At 50.0% G+C, this 19,165-nt stretch overlaps 6 protein-coding genes across 6 annotated transcripts; 2 read left to right on the plus strand and 4 right to left on the minus strand.

The window, feature by feature from the left end:
- Positions 1–133: 133 nt before the first annotated feature.
- PFICI_10325 (uncharacterized protein) lies at positions 134–2,917 on the minus strand (the record flags this gene model as incomplete). Its single annotated transcript, XM_007838906.1, has 2 exons — positions 134–1,932; positions 1,981–2,917. 2 exons carry the CDS (start codon positions 2,915–2,917, stop codon positions 134–136), a joined length of 2,736 nt encoding a protein of 911 aa, XP_007837097.1.
- Positions 2,918–7,213: 4,296 nt separating this feature from the next.
- Positions 7,214–7,696, minus strand: PFICI_10326 (Golgi apparatus membrane protein TVP18; the record flags this gene model as incomplete). Its single annotated transcript, XM_007838907.1, has 2 exons — positions 7,214–7,514; positions 7,587–7,696. 2 exons carry the CDS (start codon positions 7,694–7,696, stop codon positions 7,214–7,216), a joined length of 411 nt encoding a protein of 136 aa, XP_007837098.1.
- Positions 7,697–9,416: 1,720 nt separating this feature from the next.
- PFICI_10327 (Nuclear transport factor 2) lies at positions 9,417–10,203 on the minus strand (the record flags this gene model as incomplete). Its single annotated transcript, XM_007838908.1, has 6 exons — positions 9,417–9,524; positions 9,593–9,691; positions 9,748–9,819; positions 9,876–9,940; positions 10,023–10,040; positions 10,194–10,203. The coding sequence occupies 6 exons, from the start codon at positions 10,201–10,203 to the stop codon at positions 9,417–9,419; spliced, it is 372 nt and encodes a 123-aa protein (XP_007837099.1).
- Positions 10,204–10,782: 579 nt separating this feature from the next.
- On the plus strand, positions 10,783–14,718 carry PFICI_10328 (uncharacterized protein; the record flags this gene model as incomplete). The annotated part of the gene is made up of 11 exons (XM_007838909.1): positions 10,783–11,391; positions 11,513–11,869; positions 11,919–12,699; positions 12,878–13,235; positions 13,302–13,402; positions 13,472–13,542; positions 13,596–13,824; positions 13,874–13,995; positions 14,067–14,324; positions 14,395–14,618; positions 14,676–14,718. 11 exons carry the CDS (start codon positions 10,783–10,785, stop codon positions 14,716–14,718), a joined length of 3,153 nt encoding a protein of 1,050 aa, XP_007837100.1.
- A 673-nt stretch (positions 14,719–15,391) lies between these two features.
- Positions 15,392–15,920, plus strand: PFICI_10329 (uncharacterized protein; the record flags this gene model as incomplete). Its single annotated transcript, XM_007838910.1, has 2 exons — positions 15,392–15,544; positions 15,642–15,920. The coding sequence occupies 2 exons, from the start codon at positions 15,392–15,394 to the stop codon at positions 15,918–15,920; spliced, it is 432 nt and encodes a 143-aa protein (XP_007837101.1).
- Positions 15,921–16,738: 818 nt separating this feature from the next.
- Positions 16,739–18,150, minus strand: PFICI_10330 (uncharacterized protein; the record flags this gene model as incomplete). Its single annotated transcript, XM_007838911.1, has 2 exons — positions 16,739–18,015; positions 18,132–18,150. The coding sequence occupies 2 exons, from the start codon at positions 18,148–18,150 to the stop codon at positions 16,739–16,741; spliced, it is 1,296 nt and encodes a 431-aa protein (XP_007837102.1).
- Between the last annotated feature and the right edge of the window lie 1,015 nt (positions 18,151–19,165).

Consider the following 19,165-nt stretch of genomic DNA (forward strand, 5'->3'; position numbering starts at 1 on the left):
TTGGCGAAGCAGTAAACACTGGCACTACGATCTACGATTCATCTTTCTTAAATTCCATCTCTTTTGAACATCAACGGTCCGGTTCGGACTCAATTTCGAAACACAGCTATCACTGATGGTATTGTAAGTATCCTTATGCATCAACAACTTCGTCCTTAACATCCTCCACGCTTGCAACTTGATCTCCTTCCGGCTTCTTGTCGATTGTTTCTTCCAATATCGAGTCACCTGCAGTATTAGTGGCTAGTGTCTTGGTCTCCGTCGTCGTACTTGTTGTAGGTTCGCTCGGTTCACTTAATTCACTAGTTTCAGCCGACTTGCTGCTCTCTGGCAGAGTCTCCGTGGTTGGCTCTTGAGCGTGCCTCGGTTCCTCGATGGGGGCCGACTCTTCTACTGTCGGCTCATCTTCCTGCTCTACGCTCATGGTGCCTTCCTCGTCGATACACCACAGTGTCCTGGTTGACGAGAAGGACAGAGTAGGCCTGCCATTGGCCACTGGAGGCGCTGAACCACTCGGGCTGGAGCTCTTGGTAGGAGCCCTGCGCTGGGGACCACGAGCGCGTCCCTTTCGTGCATCTGCAAGAGGTGCCTTTTCCTTCTCCTCGGCTACTTCTTCCTCTTTGGGCTCTTCCTTCTTAGGAGCAGAGGGCCCAAGCTGGAGACGCTTGTTAAGGTCGGACATGAACCCAGCTTGTAGAGCCGCAATCTTTCCACCTAACGGCCGAGCCGGCACTACTGGCTTCTGTCTTGGCGCGGCTTCAGCGTCCTTAGACTCACCAACGGCCTTGGCCGGGCGAGCAGGGATTTGAGGCTTGGGACGGTCCGGAATAGTGGGCTTATCGTCGCCAGAGTATTTCTTTGCAGGTCTGGCGGGTATCGACGGCTTTTCATGCTTCTCCACTGGGCTCTCGTCTCCCTCACCGGTAGCAGATTGCGGGTCCTTATCTGATTGTGGGGTGGAAACAGTTGTCTCTAGGCGCAGCGAGTCAGGAGTATCTTCCCAAACATCGCGACTCGGGAAACGTTGGCCCATGGACGGTCTGCTCGGGTGATTCATTTCCTTGGCCAGGTGAGGCTGTGCCTCAGCCCATGACTTGGGGCGTGACTTGTTATTATTTCGCAAGAAGCTGTCAGGACTACGGTCCTCTGCCTCGGCGAGCTCTTCTTGTCGGCGCGCAAATGCCTGAGCTGCTGTCTCGCCTTCACGAGGCACGATATCGAAAGCTGACTCTTCTGATCTCTCAAAAGCCCCTGTTGGCTCTGGGGTAGAGACCTCAGCGGTGCCATGCACACTGTCAGGGGCGTCCTCCCAGATATCACGACTCGGGAAACGTTGACGGTGTTCCTTTAGCTTGGCAGCAGCAGCAGCCTTTTTCTCGTTGTCATTTTCCCGGAATGGAATGGGTTCATATTCTTCGACATCGTTCAAGGGAGTAGAACGTATCTCTGGGAGAGGCGGGCTGTAGACACTGGATGGGCGGCTGGTAGGTCTGCTTTTAGGACGCTCCATTTCGTAGGTGCTGCCGCGGCGCTCAGCCGGAGGCTCGACGGCAGGAGTGTCATAATAGGGCGAGGGGCCCTTAGCGACCTCATCAGAAGCCAGGATCGGAGCGTCATAGTCATCAGTTGCGTCCCCAACCACATTCTGAGCATTGCCGTACTTGGCAAAACCCTTGCGCTGCGCGGGATCGTCAACATGAATGACGTTGTCGTCTTCCTCTTCCTCATCATCTTGGACCTCTTCTTGTTGGCCGTCAGTACCAGAGACCGATATGCCAGGCGTGCTCGCAACCTTCAAAGGCGAGTCGAAGTGGGCTGACTGGCGCTTGGAGGCTGCGGAAGGCGGGCGCGGCGAGGACATGCGCGAGGTGTACTCTTCAGTAGCATAGAAACCAACCTGCTCGCTGGGAGTTCCAACATAATCAGATGTACCTAAAATGAGTTAGACGTACTCCCAAGTTTTCAAGAAGACATATTTACCAGAACCAGCTCCTCGACTGGCGCTATCGCGAACAAGCTTGTTCAGATCCTCACTGCTCATGGAATAGTCCTTTACACGGTCGTGCAAATGGTGGTTTTTAAGGTCAAACTTCTTGGCCTCTGGATGCTTCTCATAGTAGGCCTTGTCGAGCCTATCGGTATGCTCTACGCCATGTCCGTGCAATCCGTAACTGTCAGGGGGCAATGTACCGAATCCACGTCCACTGGATTTCCTAGAGTGGTGGCGAGGCCTCGAACTGTCAGGCGTACCACTCGCACCAGGTCCAGGTGTAGGAGCCTGGATATCGCCAGCATTGCCGAGCAACGGGACTCGGATACCGATCTCGGGAATGCCATGCTCATCGTCCATGTGGCTGTCGTGGGACAGTTGACTGGTGGTGCTAGCCTTCTTCTTCAATGTCCGGGGATACGGGTCTTCGCTGCTGGGGCGGCCAATGCCAAAGGACGCAGCTTTTTCAGAATCGGTGCGGGTAACGGCAGCAACTCTCTGGATGGCAGCCTCTTGTGTCAGCTTGGGCTTGGGAGCGTGCAGCTTGACATCCTCGCCGATTGTTCTAGTCTGTTCGGGCGAGGCGGCGCCCTGTCCTTCGGAAGACGAGTTGAGCTCATCGGTAACTACGGCGTACTCCTGGCCCTCCTGGCCAATGGATGGAATAGTCACGCTACCTGGACGCTCAATGGGGTCCACGCCAAGCGTATTTCCCGATGTGCGGCGGCCAGGGCTCTTGGGCGCAAAAGGAGGCTCGTTGAGGGGAGACTGAGCAAAGCGTTCCGGGTTGGGTGATATGGAGCGGTTGAAGCGTTGCTTAGGGCGTGGGGGAATGGTCGGTACGGAGGCGCCAGTGTCCTTTTCCTGACTCCTCGAGGGACGAGGAGGAATTACAGGTGGCTGCTGCATTGTCGCGGCGGTCGACATTGATGATAATTTTTTTTTTTTTTTTGGGTTATAAAAAAAGTAGTTGTTGTTGCGAGAAAACAGACAAACAAGGGGTGACCGGGTTTGTGGTCAAATGTCGGGTTCGAAGATCTCGATGATGTAACTGACGTCAAACGAGGAAAGCTGTGACCTAAAAACGCCGGCCCGTGTAAGTCAGCAAAACAGCAAAAACTTGCACAACCAACGAAAAGTGAAGCTGCAATGGGAGAGAGAATAAAAGATGCTGATGATAAAAGTGCCCAACAAGTGACTTTTTAAGCTGTCCCCCATTAAAGGATCAATTGGTTCCAGCTGTGGTGCAGTTCGTATGCCAGGAGCAAGAAAAAAAAAAGTCAAATACACTTTGGCTGTGCTGGCATTGGCTGGAGACAACAGGGGAAACGGCAAATCAGAGTGCATGATAAGTGTATCGGGGCGTAGGTACACACCGCATTAAAGGCCACGAGGTCTGTGTTCAGAGCTTTTTTCTGGCTCTCGCAAAAGTATCCGTCTGGCGAGTCCGAGCTGAGATTGGTACCGTCGTTTTGTATGGCAGGTCGACGAGATAAGCCGAGTTAAAAAAACAAAACTGGCCTTTGCTTGGCTTCGTTTTCCTTCTCTCTTAGTCTGCGAACGGACAGGCTTCAGAATGGAGGTCAAGTTAGCATGAGGGCCACAGATGACATAGAACGACTGATAAGCATTTGTAAAAGAGCCCAATGCACAGAGATAACAGGCGGTCCAGGCGAACGAATCATGCAACCTGGGCTTGCATTGCGAGGAACAATGAAGCTTGCTGGGACAAAACTTTGCTTTGGCGGCAGGGAATCATGTCGATCAGCTGTGTCAGTTCCTGCTGCTGCTGCCGGAGCTGCTGGTGACTAACACCAGTTTTGACCCAGGTATGTAGTCACAGCCAGCTCGCCAACTTTACAGACGACTTTCTTTCCACCCATTTGCTCTGAAAGCTGCAAATGATGCAAATGATGCAAATCTCCCCAGCTTGAACCAGGAGAAAGCATGACTTCAATGCGATATCGCGTATGAATAACAATTTTCTTGTCTGCTCAACTTACAAGTAGGTCGTGAACTCGCTTATGGCGCTGGATACACTTGGCGGCTTCTGTCGGGTTTCCAAGCCAATGTAAGAAATTCAAACCAAATAAATGCTTGTGGTGAATTTCTGTTTTGGGGGAAATTTGAATCAGATCTGACAATCCTTTGACGATCTGATCAGGTGCGTATTAAAGGTGTAGAAACGCAGAAAGAAGATGTCAACAAACGAATAGATCGAGTGTATGTAATTGGGAAGAAATAAAAGTTCTCTTTCAAGAAGCTTTGGTAAGTTCACAAGGAGTGACACCTCGTGGGCAGCAGATGCATTTTAATACGTTCCACCAAGGGCGTCTCCTCTGACGAAGGGGAAAACCCAAGTTGATCCAGGGATGGATAGCATCAGCACAGTATTGCCGAGCATTGCCATTCGCGATGTCATGATGGTACCTTGGTTCCTCCTTTAGCTACAGCAACGGGCAACTCGAGCAGGGATGCTTCTGGTAACAGCTATTGTGTGCTCAGGTGAGCAGCGACCCCACGATTGCGTCTCTACATACACTATGGAATACCTACACCAATTGATGGCCAATGGTTGTTGGGTTGCGTACATACGGGTACCTTGAGTAGTATATTTGGCCCAGCCAATTTGAGCACCCGCTGGGGGCCCGCAATCAACATTGAATGCCAGCAAGCAAAAGTGTTGATCGAGTACTTCTCAAGTATTGCTCTCGAGTCTAGATACCGATCCTGTATGCATCCACAAAGCAAAGAATAACAAAGACTTCCACTAAGATACAGATGCAATGTCATGAACCCGGCTACTTGTGGAGTACCTCAAAGTTTCCTTGAAGGTGTCATCATCCCTACATGTACAAACATGACCCAACCAGCTACTACCCAACTACCTAGGCCGGGTCTGCGCCTCAAATGGCCCAGCCCTGCCGTATGCCCAAAACTTGTTCCCTTTTGGCGGGGTTAGGTGATGCTAGTCGTTGCTATATGCGTGCCATGGGCGCCCACGCACCGTTCAGGTCCCAGGTTCACCCCCCAAACAATCAAGTGACTGTCCCCCTTTTTTGTGGTAAATAAATCTGGCAATTGATGGGTCACTGTATGCTTCGAGAAGACGAGACTTGGTTTCTGTAGCAATGCACCCCGATTGAATGTCAATGAATTCTGGCAGAAAAAGAAAAGAAAACACTGTTTTGGCGATAGATCCGGCTGCTCGGGCGAGATTCGTTGCCAAGATTTGCCCTGAACAAACTTTGTCCAGTTGCAATCTATAGTAGAGAGAGCCACAGTGTCCGTGTCAACGTTGTAAAAGCCCAAAGGCAGGAGAAAAAAAAAGTCATTTTGGGCCGTCATCTGACGGTCAATTTTTCGAGAACCATCGTGGGGTCTATGGACAACCTGGGAAGCTTGATCCGACAGATACGTGAGAATACCTTGCGGAATATGTCCCTGCCCTTGAAATTGTGGGTATTGGCGGCGTTGTCATGCATCATTGTGCCCACATGGTAAAACCAACCCCACACCCATCGAGGGGTTCTCAAGTGTTCTGGGCTGCAGCGAACCGACGAATCGATCTCGTCGCTTTCGTCAGTCATCACACTTTCCAGGTAGGACCCCTCATCAAGTTCCCGATCTACCACTTGTTTTCAACCTGCCACACATGCTATTTTGTACATACAGTGTCAGCAACTCTTCTTTCCACGATCTTCACCCCGCAATATCTGCTCCGGGAGTGACGACATCTTGCGCAACAGGAACAGGAAGAGAACAGCGAACCTTGAAGACTCCGGGACGGTTACTCCCAGACTTTCAATGCAAGTAGATGGTTTGGGAAGCTTTGCGCGGCTATATACTTAACAGCCTGTATTACACAATGATTCCTTTCTCTTTTTTGTAATCCCGTACGTAGCCGTACGCAAAGCATGGTGGTTATACTGTGTGAATGCTCGCTTTATCGAGATTTCAGCTGCCAACCAGTCGGATCCTTCCAACGGTACATACATAACCTGGCTGGTGATCATTATCAGCTCTACTATAACTAACCGCACCTCCATTCCAACAAAGCTAACCCCAATAATGCATTCAGTAAACATAGAGCGGTGAAGAGGTTCGACGTATCCGTATCGCCAACGAGAGTCCTTATCCGTCTGTTGAAAGAAAATTGAAAACCCCGTCCTGGCTCTCGGCAGCAGCCATGTTCCTCTTATGGCAAGAGGATGCTTCCTCAAACCTTCCTACGCACACATGGTGCAAGTCTGCAAACTAGATAAACCGTGCTAGTATTGAGCTCTTATGCATTTGGCCAAAACAAAAAGTCAGCATATGGCTTTTGTCTGACGCGAGAGCTCAATATTTTTGTATATTCTTTTGCATCTTGAATTCCTGATGACGTAAATTTCAGCTCGTCGTGTTGCCTAACGAGGAACATAGCTGGTTCGGCTGCGTTTAGTATCATGCTACCATTTCATAATCGCAGTATATACAGATGTATATTTCCATTTGCCCAGATCAATTGCCCTATATTTCAGCTCTTAGACTGTTAAACTTCAAGAAGCTCGCCCCATCATTGTCTCCTACGACCATCTCACTTCCTGTACTAATAGTCAACCACTGTTTTACACAGTCATGTAAGTCAGCCTATCGGAACCGATTGAGTTAACGGCTCAATTATGACAATATGCTTTCGAAGCCAGATGCCAACGCTCGACACTTGTATAGTGCAGATCACTGCAAGTGCTCGTCTTATATGATCGCACGATGGAGTAATAAGCCTGCTCGCTAATGAAGATCCATTGGCGGCGATCACCTCTGTACGGAGAGCCTTGCCATGTATAAATGTATAATCACTGCCACGCTTGAAAGTATCGCACATAATGCAAAGCAGCCACGCCACAACCATATCAGAATGGGACTCTTTTGAATCGCCGGACATGAAGCCAGTGATTATTGTGTTGTCCACTGGACATGAAGAAAAATAGCTGAAACCTTGTAAAATGAGAATTGCCCACGCGACCAAGACGCCAAACCCCGAATCGTCAGAACGCTGGAATCTGTCCTCCAGCCAACATCTCGATTCCCAATCGACACATTCCCTTTTTCAATCTATCACACTTTTCGTACATTGGTGTCTCCGCGCAAAAGTCGTTCCATTTCGTAATGCGCCCAGGAAATTGTCGTCTAGGGCACTGGATTTCGAATATGGCGCAGTGACTCTTGACGCCGGGTTCTCTATACGATCATCTGTGCCACACCCTGTCCGCCCAATGTCTTGCTGCCAACAAAAGCCTGGTGCTTGACGGCGGCGAGCAGGTAGCAGAGAGCAGTGAACATGAGGAAGACAGCAGCAGCGATCAGACTGGTTCTGGCAGGAATTGCGCTCAGCCATTGGAGAAGACTCATGACACCATACACTGCAGCGCGCATGTAGTTGGTTGATACCTGGCGGATCGCGGCGTCGAATTTGGACGAGGTTGGGCAAATCCGGAGGAGAAGCGGCACCTCAATGAAGAGAATGATGAAGGAAGAGGCCCTGGGAGCGTGTCAGCCGCCGCTATGAGGGGGACGAACTTGTTATATTCTGTTTCCAGCCGGGTACACTTACAAGGCAAAGGCACAGAAAATGTACATGACGACAATCGTAGTGAAGATGTTCGAGATGCCTAGGGCAAAGCACAGAATCATGGAGAGAATTCCGAGCCTAGTTGCCATCATGTCAGCAAGGTCCTGCACAATACTCCAAATGAAAAGCTTCAACCCGGCAGTCGCATGATTCGTATTCTTCGTAAAGCAGCTATCCCCACCGCCTGTTCTGAGTGCTCACTGCTGGTCGGGTCAAACAAGATGTCAAGGAGCTTACCATTGTCCGTAGATGCCTGTAAGAGAGCTTGGAGTTAGTACCTCGGGATTCGGCATGTAGTCACGGGCATTGTAAGGCGCACTCACTGAAGTTTCTTGTGGCGAACTCCTCCTTGAGCGTCATCTTGAGAATTGGTATCGAAGTGTCGAAATAGAGGTATCGGTGTTTTCGCTTGCTCGGCAGCAGTGGTGTAGCTTACGACGGAGCTACGGAATATGTTTTGATGGGACCGGTCGCTTGCAGATCGGGTGCGAGAGGTGTGTAGTCGTGGTAGAGATGAATGCAGGTTTCGAAACCGATCAACGGGAGGAATCTGAGGCTGCTGCGGGAAATAAGTCGACTGAGAATGTGAATGCGATGCTTTGTTTATCGTTGTCGTTGGAGGCGAGAGTTTGCTGGCACTTCCGAAGATGACCAGATGTGTCCACTTGAGCCGCCCAGGTACGTGTGTGACAAGAGCCAGAGATCCCTTGGTGTGGATCCGAGCTGCCGTTCCAGTTTAAGGCCGCCTCATCAGCAGACGCAGCGCAGCGCAGCGCAACCCGACCCCAGGGGGCCGAAAGCCGTTTTTTTCTTGGTCGCTGGCTCGAGCCAGTAAACTGTTTTCAGCAGGCGCGCGGGGGCCTTAGATCACCCCAACCAGACCCTGAAAACTTGCCAAAAAAAAAAATGCTCAGAAACTGCGCTGGAAATGCGACCCGCGCTCGAGCCACTTGGCCTGTTTCAGAGCCGAATGCGACTGACCCTTTGGAACTCTGTTGTGGTTTGGAAACAGACGGTGCCAGGTCCCACTAGCCGTTCCTTCGTTATTGACCAACGAATGGAATAGATTAAAAACGGTGTCTCTTTTTTATTCTTGATCTGCTCTCTATCTTTGCGGACCCAGTCACAGTAGTCAGTCTGAGCAAGCAAATGGATGCGAGAACAGTCTGTCTGGTAAAATCAGCGCATTTCGCTACGCGTCTCGTATCCAATTATATTTGAATTGCATTCTTGAATGTATATGATTAGGAAGTCAATCTTGCTGGATTGGTACCATAGCTTAGGCAACCAGATTCCAGTACGCTCCGCATTGATGGCCTCTGTCATATTAGACTGGCTCGTATTTCACATATTCTTTGTGCAAAGATTAATGAGAGCTCTTCGTCTCTTCTTCAGTGTGGCCCTTGCCCACCAGTTACGTACTACTATACGTATGCTTCCCGGCTGTGCTAGGCAGGAAACATAAAAAAAAGTTATCAATTCACATGACCACACTAGGCTGCCATATATGCAGTAGCAATCGAGCATACCCTTTTATGAAGATTGCATCAAAAGTCATGTATGTCTCTTGATTCTATTACTTGCGCCTCGTATCCTTTCATTCATCATTTTATCGTGCTACCGAGATCAACAACATGACTAGGTTAGCTTCAAATGAGTCTGCCTTTAAACGAGCTGCGTCCCCCGACAATCAAACTCTGGCAAGGCGCAGAGTCACGACCGCTTTCTAACTGACCAGCTGTCCGTCCGCTGCAATGGGGGGCCTTGTGTAAATATAGCTCTCCTTCGCAACCTGCCTCAACTAGAGCAGATTTAACCGTAGACGAGCTTGAAGACATCGTTGAAGACGAAGAAAGAACCACCCTCGGGCATGAGCTGGAAAGCCTGAGCGTAGCTCATGGGGCGTTGCTCCTCATCGACCTGGAATCTGGCATTAGCTTACACATCACGCACGTTTGGGACTTGCTAGAGATAGATGATGGACATACCAACAGCTGGCCGGTGACCAGGACCAACACACCGCCGTTAACACTGGGCTGGGCATCCAGGGTAGAAACCTGGTGCTTGACTTGCTGGAAAGGAAGACCCTATTGCAGATATCATGAGCCAACTATTCCGTGCTTTTATTTATGTCATCACGTACAGCGAGCTTCTCGACGATAGCCTGGGCGCCCTGGGTAGCCGTAGACTCGAAAGTCATCATGGACTGCTCGCGCTATTCCTCGGTGTCAGTGACTTGTGGCTTGTTTATTCTTCACTCTGGCTGCTCACGTAGAGAGAAGCGAGCTGCTTTCGGTCGCTATCGAACTGAGAGTAGTAGAAGGTCACGAATTGCTCTAGTCGTCGATCGTCAGTGTGGCTGTCGGCTTGTAATGTCGCCGCCTACCGCAGTAGAGCAGTCAATACAGTATAACTCACTCGCGACTTCCTCAAAGTCTGGTTAAAAGGTGTTAGCCAGCGCTCGAATGACATTAGAAATCCACCTTGGGCGCCCGCCCGGAGAAGGCAGCAGAGGGGGGATGTTGCGTGGGCGGAGAAGAATTGCGGTCGCAATGTGCGCGCGCGTGCCACGAGTTTCAAAGTACTTACTGGCAGCCATCTTTGACAAGTTTTGAGCTTTGGAAGCTGGGAGATATGGGTGTGGTCGGGTGTCTGCAACGAAATGATCCTGTGTAGAGATACTCAGGAGAATTGCTTGTCAGGTACAAATCAAAGCTTTGTTGATGTCGGCGGCCTTGGTAATAAGGCTTTTGGAGGGGCAAAGCCAATTTGAAAGAAGTCCCCCGACCACGGGCCACGGCGGGGTCATCGACCCGGTTAAGGCATAAACTGACTTATTATCACGTCGCTCAACCCGATTATGTAATACTGTGCAGATCCGCCATGAATGCCCAAACATGGGACGCGGGTTGACCGAGTCAGAGCGAGAGAAATGTTTGAAATCCTACGAATGCAATCAGAGAATGGAAACCTAATGGTCCTTCCCGAACTGCTCTGGCCGTTTCATTGGGCTCTGTCACTGCACGCCGACACCACGAGTCCCTCTTCCTCACAGGCCGAGGCAGCAACCAAGACAGTGTCATAGTCGCATATATACCCAAAGGCACTTCCCAGATGAGACTGGACAGGCATCGCTATTGGCCACACCATAATAGCCACTCACAGCCAGCAGCCACGCATGGCTACCTCATCCGAGACAAGCAGCGGCTTGGATGCCAAGAAAGGTGCCAGTCAAGAGAACAGCAGCAGCTCACGTCTTTTCCGGCGCAAAAGCCCTCAAAAGCGTACACCATCGTCGGCGTCGCTGGATAGACTATTCGAGACTGGCCATGAGAGCAATGCCTCGAATCCGCGGATAAATTCCAACTGGGATGATGCAGAAACCCTCGACACGTATGGAGTGTTTGAACTGCGCGATGGCTTCTTTGATGCTGTGTTCTACCCGCCCGAGCAAGTTGACTTGGACGACCTCATGTGGCATGCGAAACTCACGCTACCATATGCATTCCGCAAGCAGGACCCCTTGTCTATTACAAACTTCTTGCCAAGGCAATGCCATGAAGTCAAGAGTGTATTGCGCAAGGTCACGCAGACCCGGGCTGGTATCAAGTTGCTCAAGTCGTTTCTCGGGTTCTTCATTGCATATATACTCTGTCTCGTGCCGTCCATTAGGTCCTGGCTGGGCCAGCATAGTTATATCATGCCTATTTCTGCCATCCTCAACCATCCGGGAAGAGCACTCGGCGCGCAGGTTGAGGGCACCATTCTCACCATCATAGGAACCGCTGTACGTATCTTGAAACCGCTAGCTGGCCTCTTTGAAATGTTTCTGCACATACCAAATGTGACAACTCAAATCGGTTCAGGGGATACCACGAGAAAAATTGCTAACTTTGCATATCATGCAGGCTGGGCTAGGCTGGGGAGCATTCGGTCTTTGGCTCTCTTCCGTTACTTCCAGTGCTCGCGTGGGATTTGGTGGAATCCTTGCTACATTTTTGTGTATCTTCATTTTCGTCATTGCCTGTCTCCGTTCCTATTACATTCGGACGTACCAAATGATTATATGCGCAGGCATCGCGGTCTGCTATACTTGCCTGGCTGACGTGTCGGGAGACGGGGTGACGTGGTCCAAATTGCTTCATTATGGGGTGCCGTGGGCACTAGGACAAGCGATTGCTTTGTTGCCTTGTGTTCTCGTGGCTCCGGATGCTGGCGCCCGCCCCTTGGCCGTCGCGCTACACAATGCCTTCTCTGTAATGGTGGTATGCACTCGCAGAGATATAATCAGCAAACACAAGCTAATGGACACAGGATGGGTCCTCCAAGTCTCGGGCAGATCAACTTACACGCCGTAGACTTGCTCAACAATTTGTCAACTTGTCACAAGCTTATCGAGATCTCGTCCTGGACTTTTCTATTACCCTGTTCGACCCAAAGGATGTTTTGCAGCTACGAAATCTCATGCAGGGAGTCATTCGCGCCCTGCTAAGCCTTAGGTCTAATATTCGAGTATTCGATGCATGGAATGAGGCGACAAAGAAACAAGGCCCTGATCAGACACGGGCTGAGGCTGACGAATTCATTGTCAAAATGGAGCAGGAAACATCGCGAGAAACCTCGGCTCACGAGGAAGAGATTTTGAAGTTTGTAGCAGAGAATCTGGTCGAGCCAACGGAGCACCTCTTCGCTGGTATGAGGGCCACACTGAAAAGCTGCGATGCAGTCCTGATGGATATGTGTGGACATCGACAGTATCTTGGGCCACCATCAGATGTATCGGATGACGTTGCCGGCGCCCTTGTGAAGTTACGACGGAGACTCATCACATTTGTCACGATACAAGACAGCGTCCTGGCAAGCGAAAAGTTCCCGCAAACATACGCCGATTATCCCGAAGTTATCAAGTTCTTCGCCTTCTGCCGACCAGTGCACCAAGCCGCAACAGCTGTCGAAGCCTTGGCTGTCAAGGTCAACCAAATGCAGCAGCAAAAGCCTGAGCGAGCCAAATTTTATCCATCTGATTATCCGTTCTGGAAATCGCTTCATCGCACGAATGCACAGGTTCGTCATGATAGAGGCGGTTTGACAGCAGGTACGTATATAACATAGAGATATATGGCTCTTGGTCAGAGCAAGATATTGGCTCATCCTGCGGAACTGTTGGTCTGAATAGCAACAGACTGTGTTCAGCTGGTGTTCCCAGGTGATGACATGAGAGCAGACAACACGTTCCTGTGAGGAATACCAGAAGCTAATCACGCTGAACGTAGGTTCCTATTTTAGGAGTTTCAATGAAATCGAAGAGCTCATTGGCCTCATCGCATCAAAGGAATATGAGCCATTGTCAAGAAGGGAGGATATCGGCGCCAACAAGCTCGAGAAAATGCGTTCAACCATGACGGCCACAGACATTGAGGATGAGTCGCCGTCGAAGCCTGCGCGTGTGGGCAAGTCAATATGGAAAGTAATGCATCGAGCCCAAGGATTCGAAACGCGCTTTGGATTGAAGACAACGGCAGTGACTTCGCTTCTCGCAGTCCCGGCATGGCTTTCGCAAAGCAACGGCTGGTGGGATTACTACGAAGCATGGTGGGCAGTGATTATGGCGTGGCTCATCATGGCACCACGGTAAGTATTATCAAGCACAATTGTGAATCATTCGTATAATTGGTCAACTAATCACATCATGCCCAGTGTTGGTGGTAATGTCCAAGATCTCTTCACAAGAGCCCTTTGCGCAGTGCTCGGATCAGTCTGGGGCGGCCTGGCATACTTTGCTGGAAACGGAAATCCTTGTAAGTTTAAAGAAAGCATCCCATGTAGGCGAAGCAGCTCGGATGACTGACACAGCACTCCACCAATAGATGTTGCTGCTGTTTTTGCCGCAATCTTTATGCTTCCCATGATGTATCGTTTCACTCAAAGTACACACCCTGTAAGTAAATGAACCCCGTAGCATAGTCCAGGGCATTGCTAATTCGAATTTAGCGATCCGGCTTGGTGGGGTGTATTGCATTCACAGTGGTGTCTCTCACCGAGTATCACCATCATGGTGATCAATCCACTGCTGTTATTGCGGCCTCTCGTGGCGGTGCGATAGCTGTTGGCGTGATTGCTTCCATTGTAGTCAATTGGGTCATCTGGCCGTTCGTCGCCCGACACGATCTCCGCAAAGCTGTTTCCATGATGATATTCTACTGTAGTATCATGTACCGAAGTGAGTACCCTGTCTAATATGACGAAAACAACTATTTAACCTTTAATAGATATCGTATCAAAATATGTTTATTACGAAGAAGGCCATGAACCAACAAAGGCAGACATTGAAGCGTCAGAGATCTTGGAAGGTCGATTGCGAGAAGGCTTCATCAGAATGAGGCAGCTTCTGGTAACTCGCCCCTAGTTCTCGACACATTTCCACAGGAGGGAAAATGAAAATGCTGACACTTCCCGATCTAGGGTCTGACGAGACATGAGATCCGCCTGAGATCGCCGTATAATCCTCTGCCATACTCTGCGCTTATTGATGCATGCGAACAATTCTTTGAATACGTTGTTGCTTTGCGTCAATCATCGCTATTCTATAAACCTCAGTTCGTCCGCGATGACGCCGAGGCCGCAGCTCGACTCCTGAGTTATCGTCGAGATGCTATTGCATCTATCCTGACAAATCTCTACGTCCTTTCAGGGGCCTTGAGAGCTGATCGCAAAGTTCCAGTAAGAAATTTTGCAGCAGTTGCACCACTACCATGTATTGAGGTGCACCTTTGCTAATGACTACTTGCAGAAGTATCTTCCCAATGCGGCGGCGGCTCGCAAAGAGCTTTTGGAACAGAGCAAAGAACTAGAAGCGGAACTTGCTTTCAATAAAAGGAATTCAAAGACTGAGAAGACCGAGGCAGAAAAATGGGCGCAGATACACAGCTATACCTACAACGAGAGCTTGACAGGTTGTGTGGAGCAGTTGAAGGAGCTGGAGAAATTCACCAAAGTCATTGTGGGCGAACAAGGGTAAGAGGCTCTTGAAGTTGAACAATTATTCGATACCTCATCACTAACCGAGTACAGATTTGACACGGGGTTGAACAGTGATGGCTGGGTCATACCTTGAGGTGTTCCTCAGCATTCCTACGACAAGACGCCGCCAAATTCCGGTCCTTCAGAAGTCAATAGCAAATTAAATACAATTTAATCAATATTCATACTTATTGGTTCATGGCACTGATACTTAATGTAATTGAGTTACTCGTGAATTTTCCAAGGGATAAAGACGTGATTATATGAGCACTTTGTGAGCCAATACGATGCCATTGCCGGGTATCAGAATTCCTGCTTTGGAGTCGCCACACCACCATTTCGGTCTTGCTCGTGATTGGCCATGGGGAGCCAACCACCATTGGGGGCTCCCATTACTGACATCACCGCAGGATGATGGAGAGAGCACCTTTTTATTGCCAAAAAAGTCAATCATTACTTTGTTGATTCATTTTGTTTCCCATCATAATACTATGCGCGTCGCGCATGGCCTGCATCCGCGCGCAAACTGGGTTCGCGCATGAGAGAATAGTATGATCAGCTACTATAACCAAGCCTTGGTTTATACTACTCACAAATCGTTCACTAAATTACCGGTTGTGACGACCCCTCATTGAGTTGCCTCCATCAAGTAATATCATCGTTAACAACCGACACGAGGGAAGAAGAAAGCAATTTTATTTCATCAAGGAGATTTTTCTCTCTTTTATTTTTTATTCTTGTTAAAAAAAAAAACCAAAAAAAACACCATGGGCATTCCATACTCGAGACAGATACACTCGGCCTTTGACCAGGTGACGCCGCTGGTGGCCGCGGGTTTCGAAGTGCTCAGGACGACCAAGAATATCGCCATCTTCTTGGCATGTCTTCAGGTCTTTGTGGCTCTGGTACTCTCACTTCAGGTCAGTACTTTAGAAATCTCAAGATGCCCACCATGTCTTGGTGGTCTTTCTTCCCCCCTCCCCTTTTCTTCGATGCTGACTCTGCAACTGTGACTAGCTCTGCGCTCTACTGGGCCTAATAATCACAGTGAGTCCAGACCTAGAGCCGGAACGCGCGCAGCTCGTGACGCCCATTGTCCGGTGGCTGGCTGCCTGGGTGCTCGAATACGGAGGCGTGATACTTTGGATCCTCAAATTCTCCATCGTGGCAGGCACCGCGACGATGGGCGTCTTGGTCTGGATTGGCGGGCTGGCGGGGACGAGGGTGCCGGGCGAAGGCAGTGGGGATGGGGCCGGGGAGGGGGATGACAAGGAGGGAGTGGTCGGCGATGGCTGATTGCGACATTCGATTGCTTTGTTCATGGTTGACGCGGGATTAAGCGAGCATAGGAAAGAGGGTTATTTGTGTTTGATTATGTTGTAGTTGGTTGGATGTGGCCTACGGACTGTGCCAACGGCCTTTTCTACATTCATATGTGTCAAGAAGGGCGACCGAGCAACCAAAACGCCAGCTTTTTTTTGGGCCAGCTCTAGCAAACGGATGCCATATTAATGAACGTGGTGCAAATGACCTCAACAAAGATGGGCCTCTGGGCAGGCCTGACGCATGACCCCTAGTTTCATGGTCGAGTGGCTTGATGGGTCAGAGCCCTTCGCCTACGGGTTAATATCCAATCTTTTCTTCTTGTTCTTCTTTCTATTCCTTGTTAATATTTACTTCTGCATCACGTTTGGGACGGAGCAATACATGAAGGGAGGTAGCTTTCTTATGCATGAAAGTAAAAAGCAAAAAATAATAATCGGAAGGACTTGCAGTTCTAGAGTTCCGTCTGGGCTGTAATCGAGAGAGTATATATATATATATATATATACCGCGATAGAATTATACCTTTTTCCAACATAAAAGATCTAGCGAAACGTTTGTGTTAGAGTCAACAAGCCTTCGACAGAATCTCCGCTGCTCTTTCGTCAAAGACGGGTCAATACATGCGTCCCTACCAGTCGTGTCTATGTGGATAATTCCCATATACAATTACAGCTGACACCCGTGCCACCTAATCATACAGATATGAGCCCGCATCGCCCAAGACAGAACCCGTCAGTCCTTCACAGTACAAAAATTCACTATAAGCTCTCGACAATTCCCGAGTTGACTTAGGCCATCTTGCCACTTAATCTTCCCGAACGCCTCCTCCCTCCAGCATCCACTACGGGCAGAGCCGCTTTCTCATCATTAGACTTGCCTTTCTTGGATGCTCTTTTCTGAACGTCGGGCTTGACATCATCTTCCTCTTTGCTCGACGGGGCTTTTCTGGCCTTTTTGGTATTTTCGATAGGAACGTCGACTTCTTCATCCTTGATGGCCTTTCGCTTGCCTACAGTGCCATTACTCGTCGTCTTGGCGGGCGGCTGAGCCTTGCTCTTTGTGGCTCTGGATTTCCCTTTGCTCTGGAAAAACTTGCTCTCAACCTTGCCGCCTCCGTCTTCCTCTTGTGTCCCCTCCTGCTCCTTCAGCGCCTGGACCTCTTCCTTTGTATCGCTGACCGTCGCCTTGCCCGTCTTGCGCTGAACGCTGGGCACGACACAGCTGGTGCGGCCACCGACGGTGATAAAGACAATCTTTTCGCCTGTAGGCAGTGCCGTCGGGTGATCCTTTTTACCCTTGCCCCAACGGTGCTGGAACAGCCAGTCGGCGGGGAAACGGTCCGAATCGCCCAAGACGCCGACGGCCGTATCGCAGACGTACGTGGCGGCCTTGTACAGTTTGGCAATGTCCTCGTCGCTGAAATCGTCGCTGTACTGCTCTGGGTGGAGTTTGGCTTGGTACATGATCTCGTCGCCGACCCAGTTGCCAATGCCCGAGATCATGGCCTGATCGAGCAGCAGCGCCTTGACGGGGACGTGGCGGCTCCGCATCTTGGTCCGCAGGTATTCCTCGGTGAAGACGTCGCGGTCGACGACGGGGTCCGGGCCATTCTCCACGAGCGGCGAGTGGCTCCGAATGTCTGCGCCGGGGCAGTCGACGAGGCGGATGCGGCCAAAGCGGCGGGCGTCTGTAAAGGCAACCTCGGTCTTGTCGTCCTCGCCTTTCCCCTCCGTCTCGAGCTGGAACTTCCAGAACCGTGGCGGCCAGACTTCAGCCTCCCCTTTGGTCCGCTCTGCGTAGCGCGTGTAGGCCGTCTGCTGGCCGCGAATGTGCACCCAGCCCGTCATGCCCAGGTGCATGACCGGATGCGGCGGCTTGTCGAGTTGCAGCCAAAAGTATTTGCCCTGGCTCCCGGCGCCGACCACCTTGCGGCCAGCGAGAGCCTTTTCGAAAGCCGGCCCGCTCGTGCCAACCTTGCCAAAAACATTTGTATCATCCGGGGCCGTCACTTTTTTGATCTTCTTCCCGACCAGGTGTTGGCGGAGATAGTGGGTGACCCTCGCGACTATATGTCGAAAGAAAAGTGAAGAGGTCAGCTTCGGGTCTTGGAGATTTTTATCACGACTTGTGATTTCATACTACATCAATATCGAAACATGGAACTTAAACTGCAACACTAACCTTCAGCGATTTCAGGCATAATGTTTTGATGAGAAAGAAGACCGATACTTGAGATTGGTACAGATGACGCAGCGAGACCCGAAGCTGTCACTCAATCACCTTCACAAGAAACAACCAGTGAAATGTATGACGCAAAAGAGGAGCTCAAGGGAGCGGGTATCGTTTTATACAGACTTGCTCGATTATCAACCAAGAAAGAAGATGCAGCTCGTTGCTCTCATGAATTTGAACAAAAAAAATCATAAACACGAAATCGCCATGAAAATGCCTGATGAGACGACGCGCGCCCTTTCATGACGCATCCAATCAGCCCGGGGGTCGTGTCTAGTACATCTATCTAACTGAGTGGTCATAGCGTCCGTCTCCTGTCTAAACCCCGAGACTTTTCTGCCCAGGCAGGCTTAGGCCTGTCTGGTACCGAAAGCTTATCCCCTGTAGTCTATGAAAACCCCCCCCGGGGGGGGGGGGGGATCAGTTCCTCCCGGGTTTTGTTCTTTGGGGGCGGACTTTTTTTTTTGCCTTGCAAATCCACATTCTACCTGATTCAACACACCAAAAAACCACCCCCATATTCTCAAAGTGCCCACATAGTAGTATTACTACCTACCCTCATTAATGAGCCTTATAATGCCTGTCTGATCGATTAGTACCAACCCCCGTTGTTAGCTATACACCGTAGGCTATACTCTTAGTCATCACAAGATACGACCACAACCTTCATAGCCCCTCGTCTTCCCCTTCTCCAAAGCTGCTACGAAATTTGTCATCATTGTCGTACGACCTATCTAGCTAGTCTTGTTCATGTAGGTTAGGTGGCCACATCACCACTTGAAGCGATCCAAAGGAGCACAACATAGTAAGCTGATACCCACCTCACCACCCATGGACCTGCGAACATGTAGTCGCTCGCCTCGGTAATAACAGTATTTATATCTTACCCTTTTTGGGAGTCTTGTATAGAACTATTCTGATTCCAACACCAGGCTTGTTCTCAGGAAGGAAAATATAAATAACATAGCCTAAAGCAAACCCCC

The sequence above is a fragment of the Pestalotiopsis fici genome (genome assembly GCF_000516985.1).
Source record: "Pestalotiopsis fici W106-1 unplaced genomic scaffold PFICI_Scf_7, whole genome shotgun sequence".
In the NCBI taxonomy this organism is placed as follows: Eukaryota; Fungi; Ascomycota; class Sordariomycetes; order Amphisphaeriales; family Sporocadaceae; genus Pestalotiopsis; species Pestalotiopsis fici.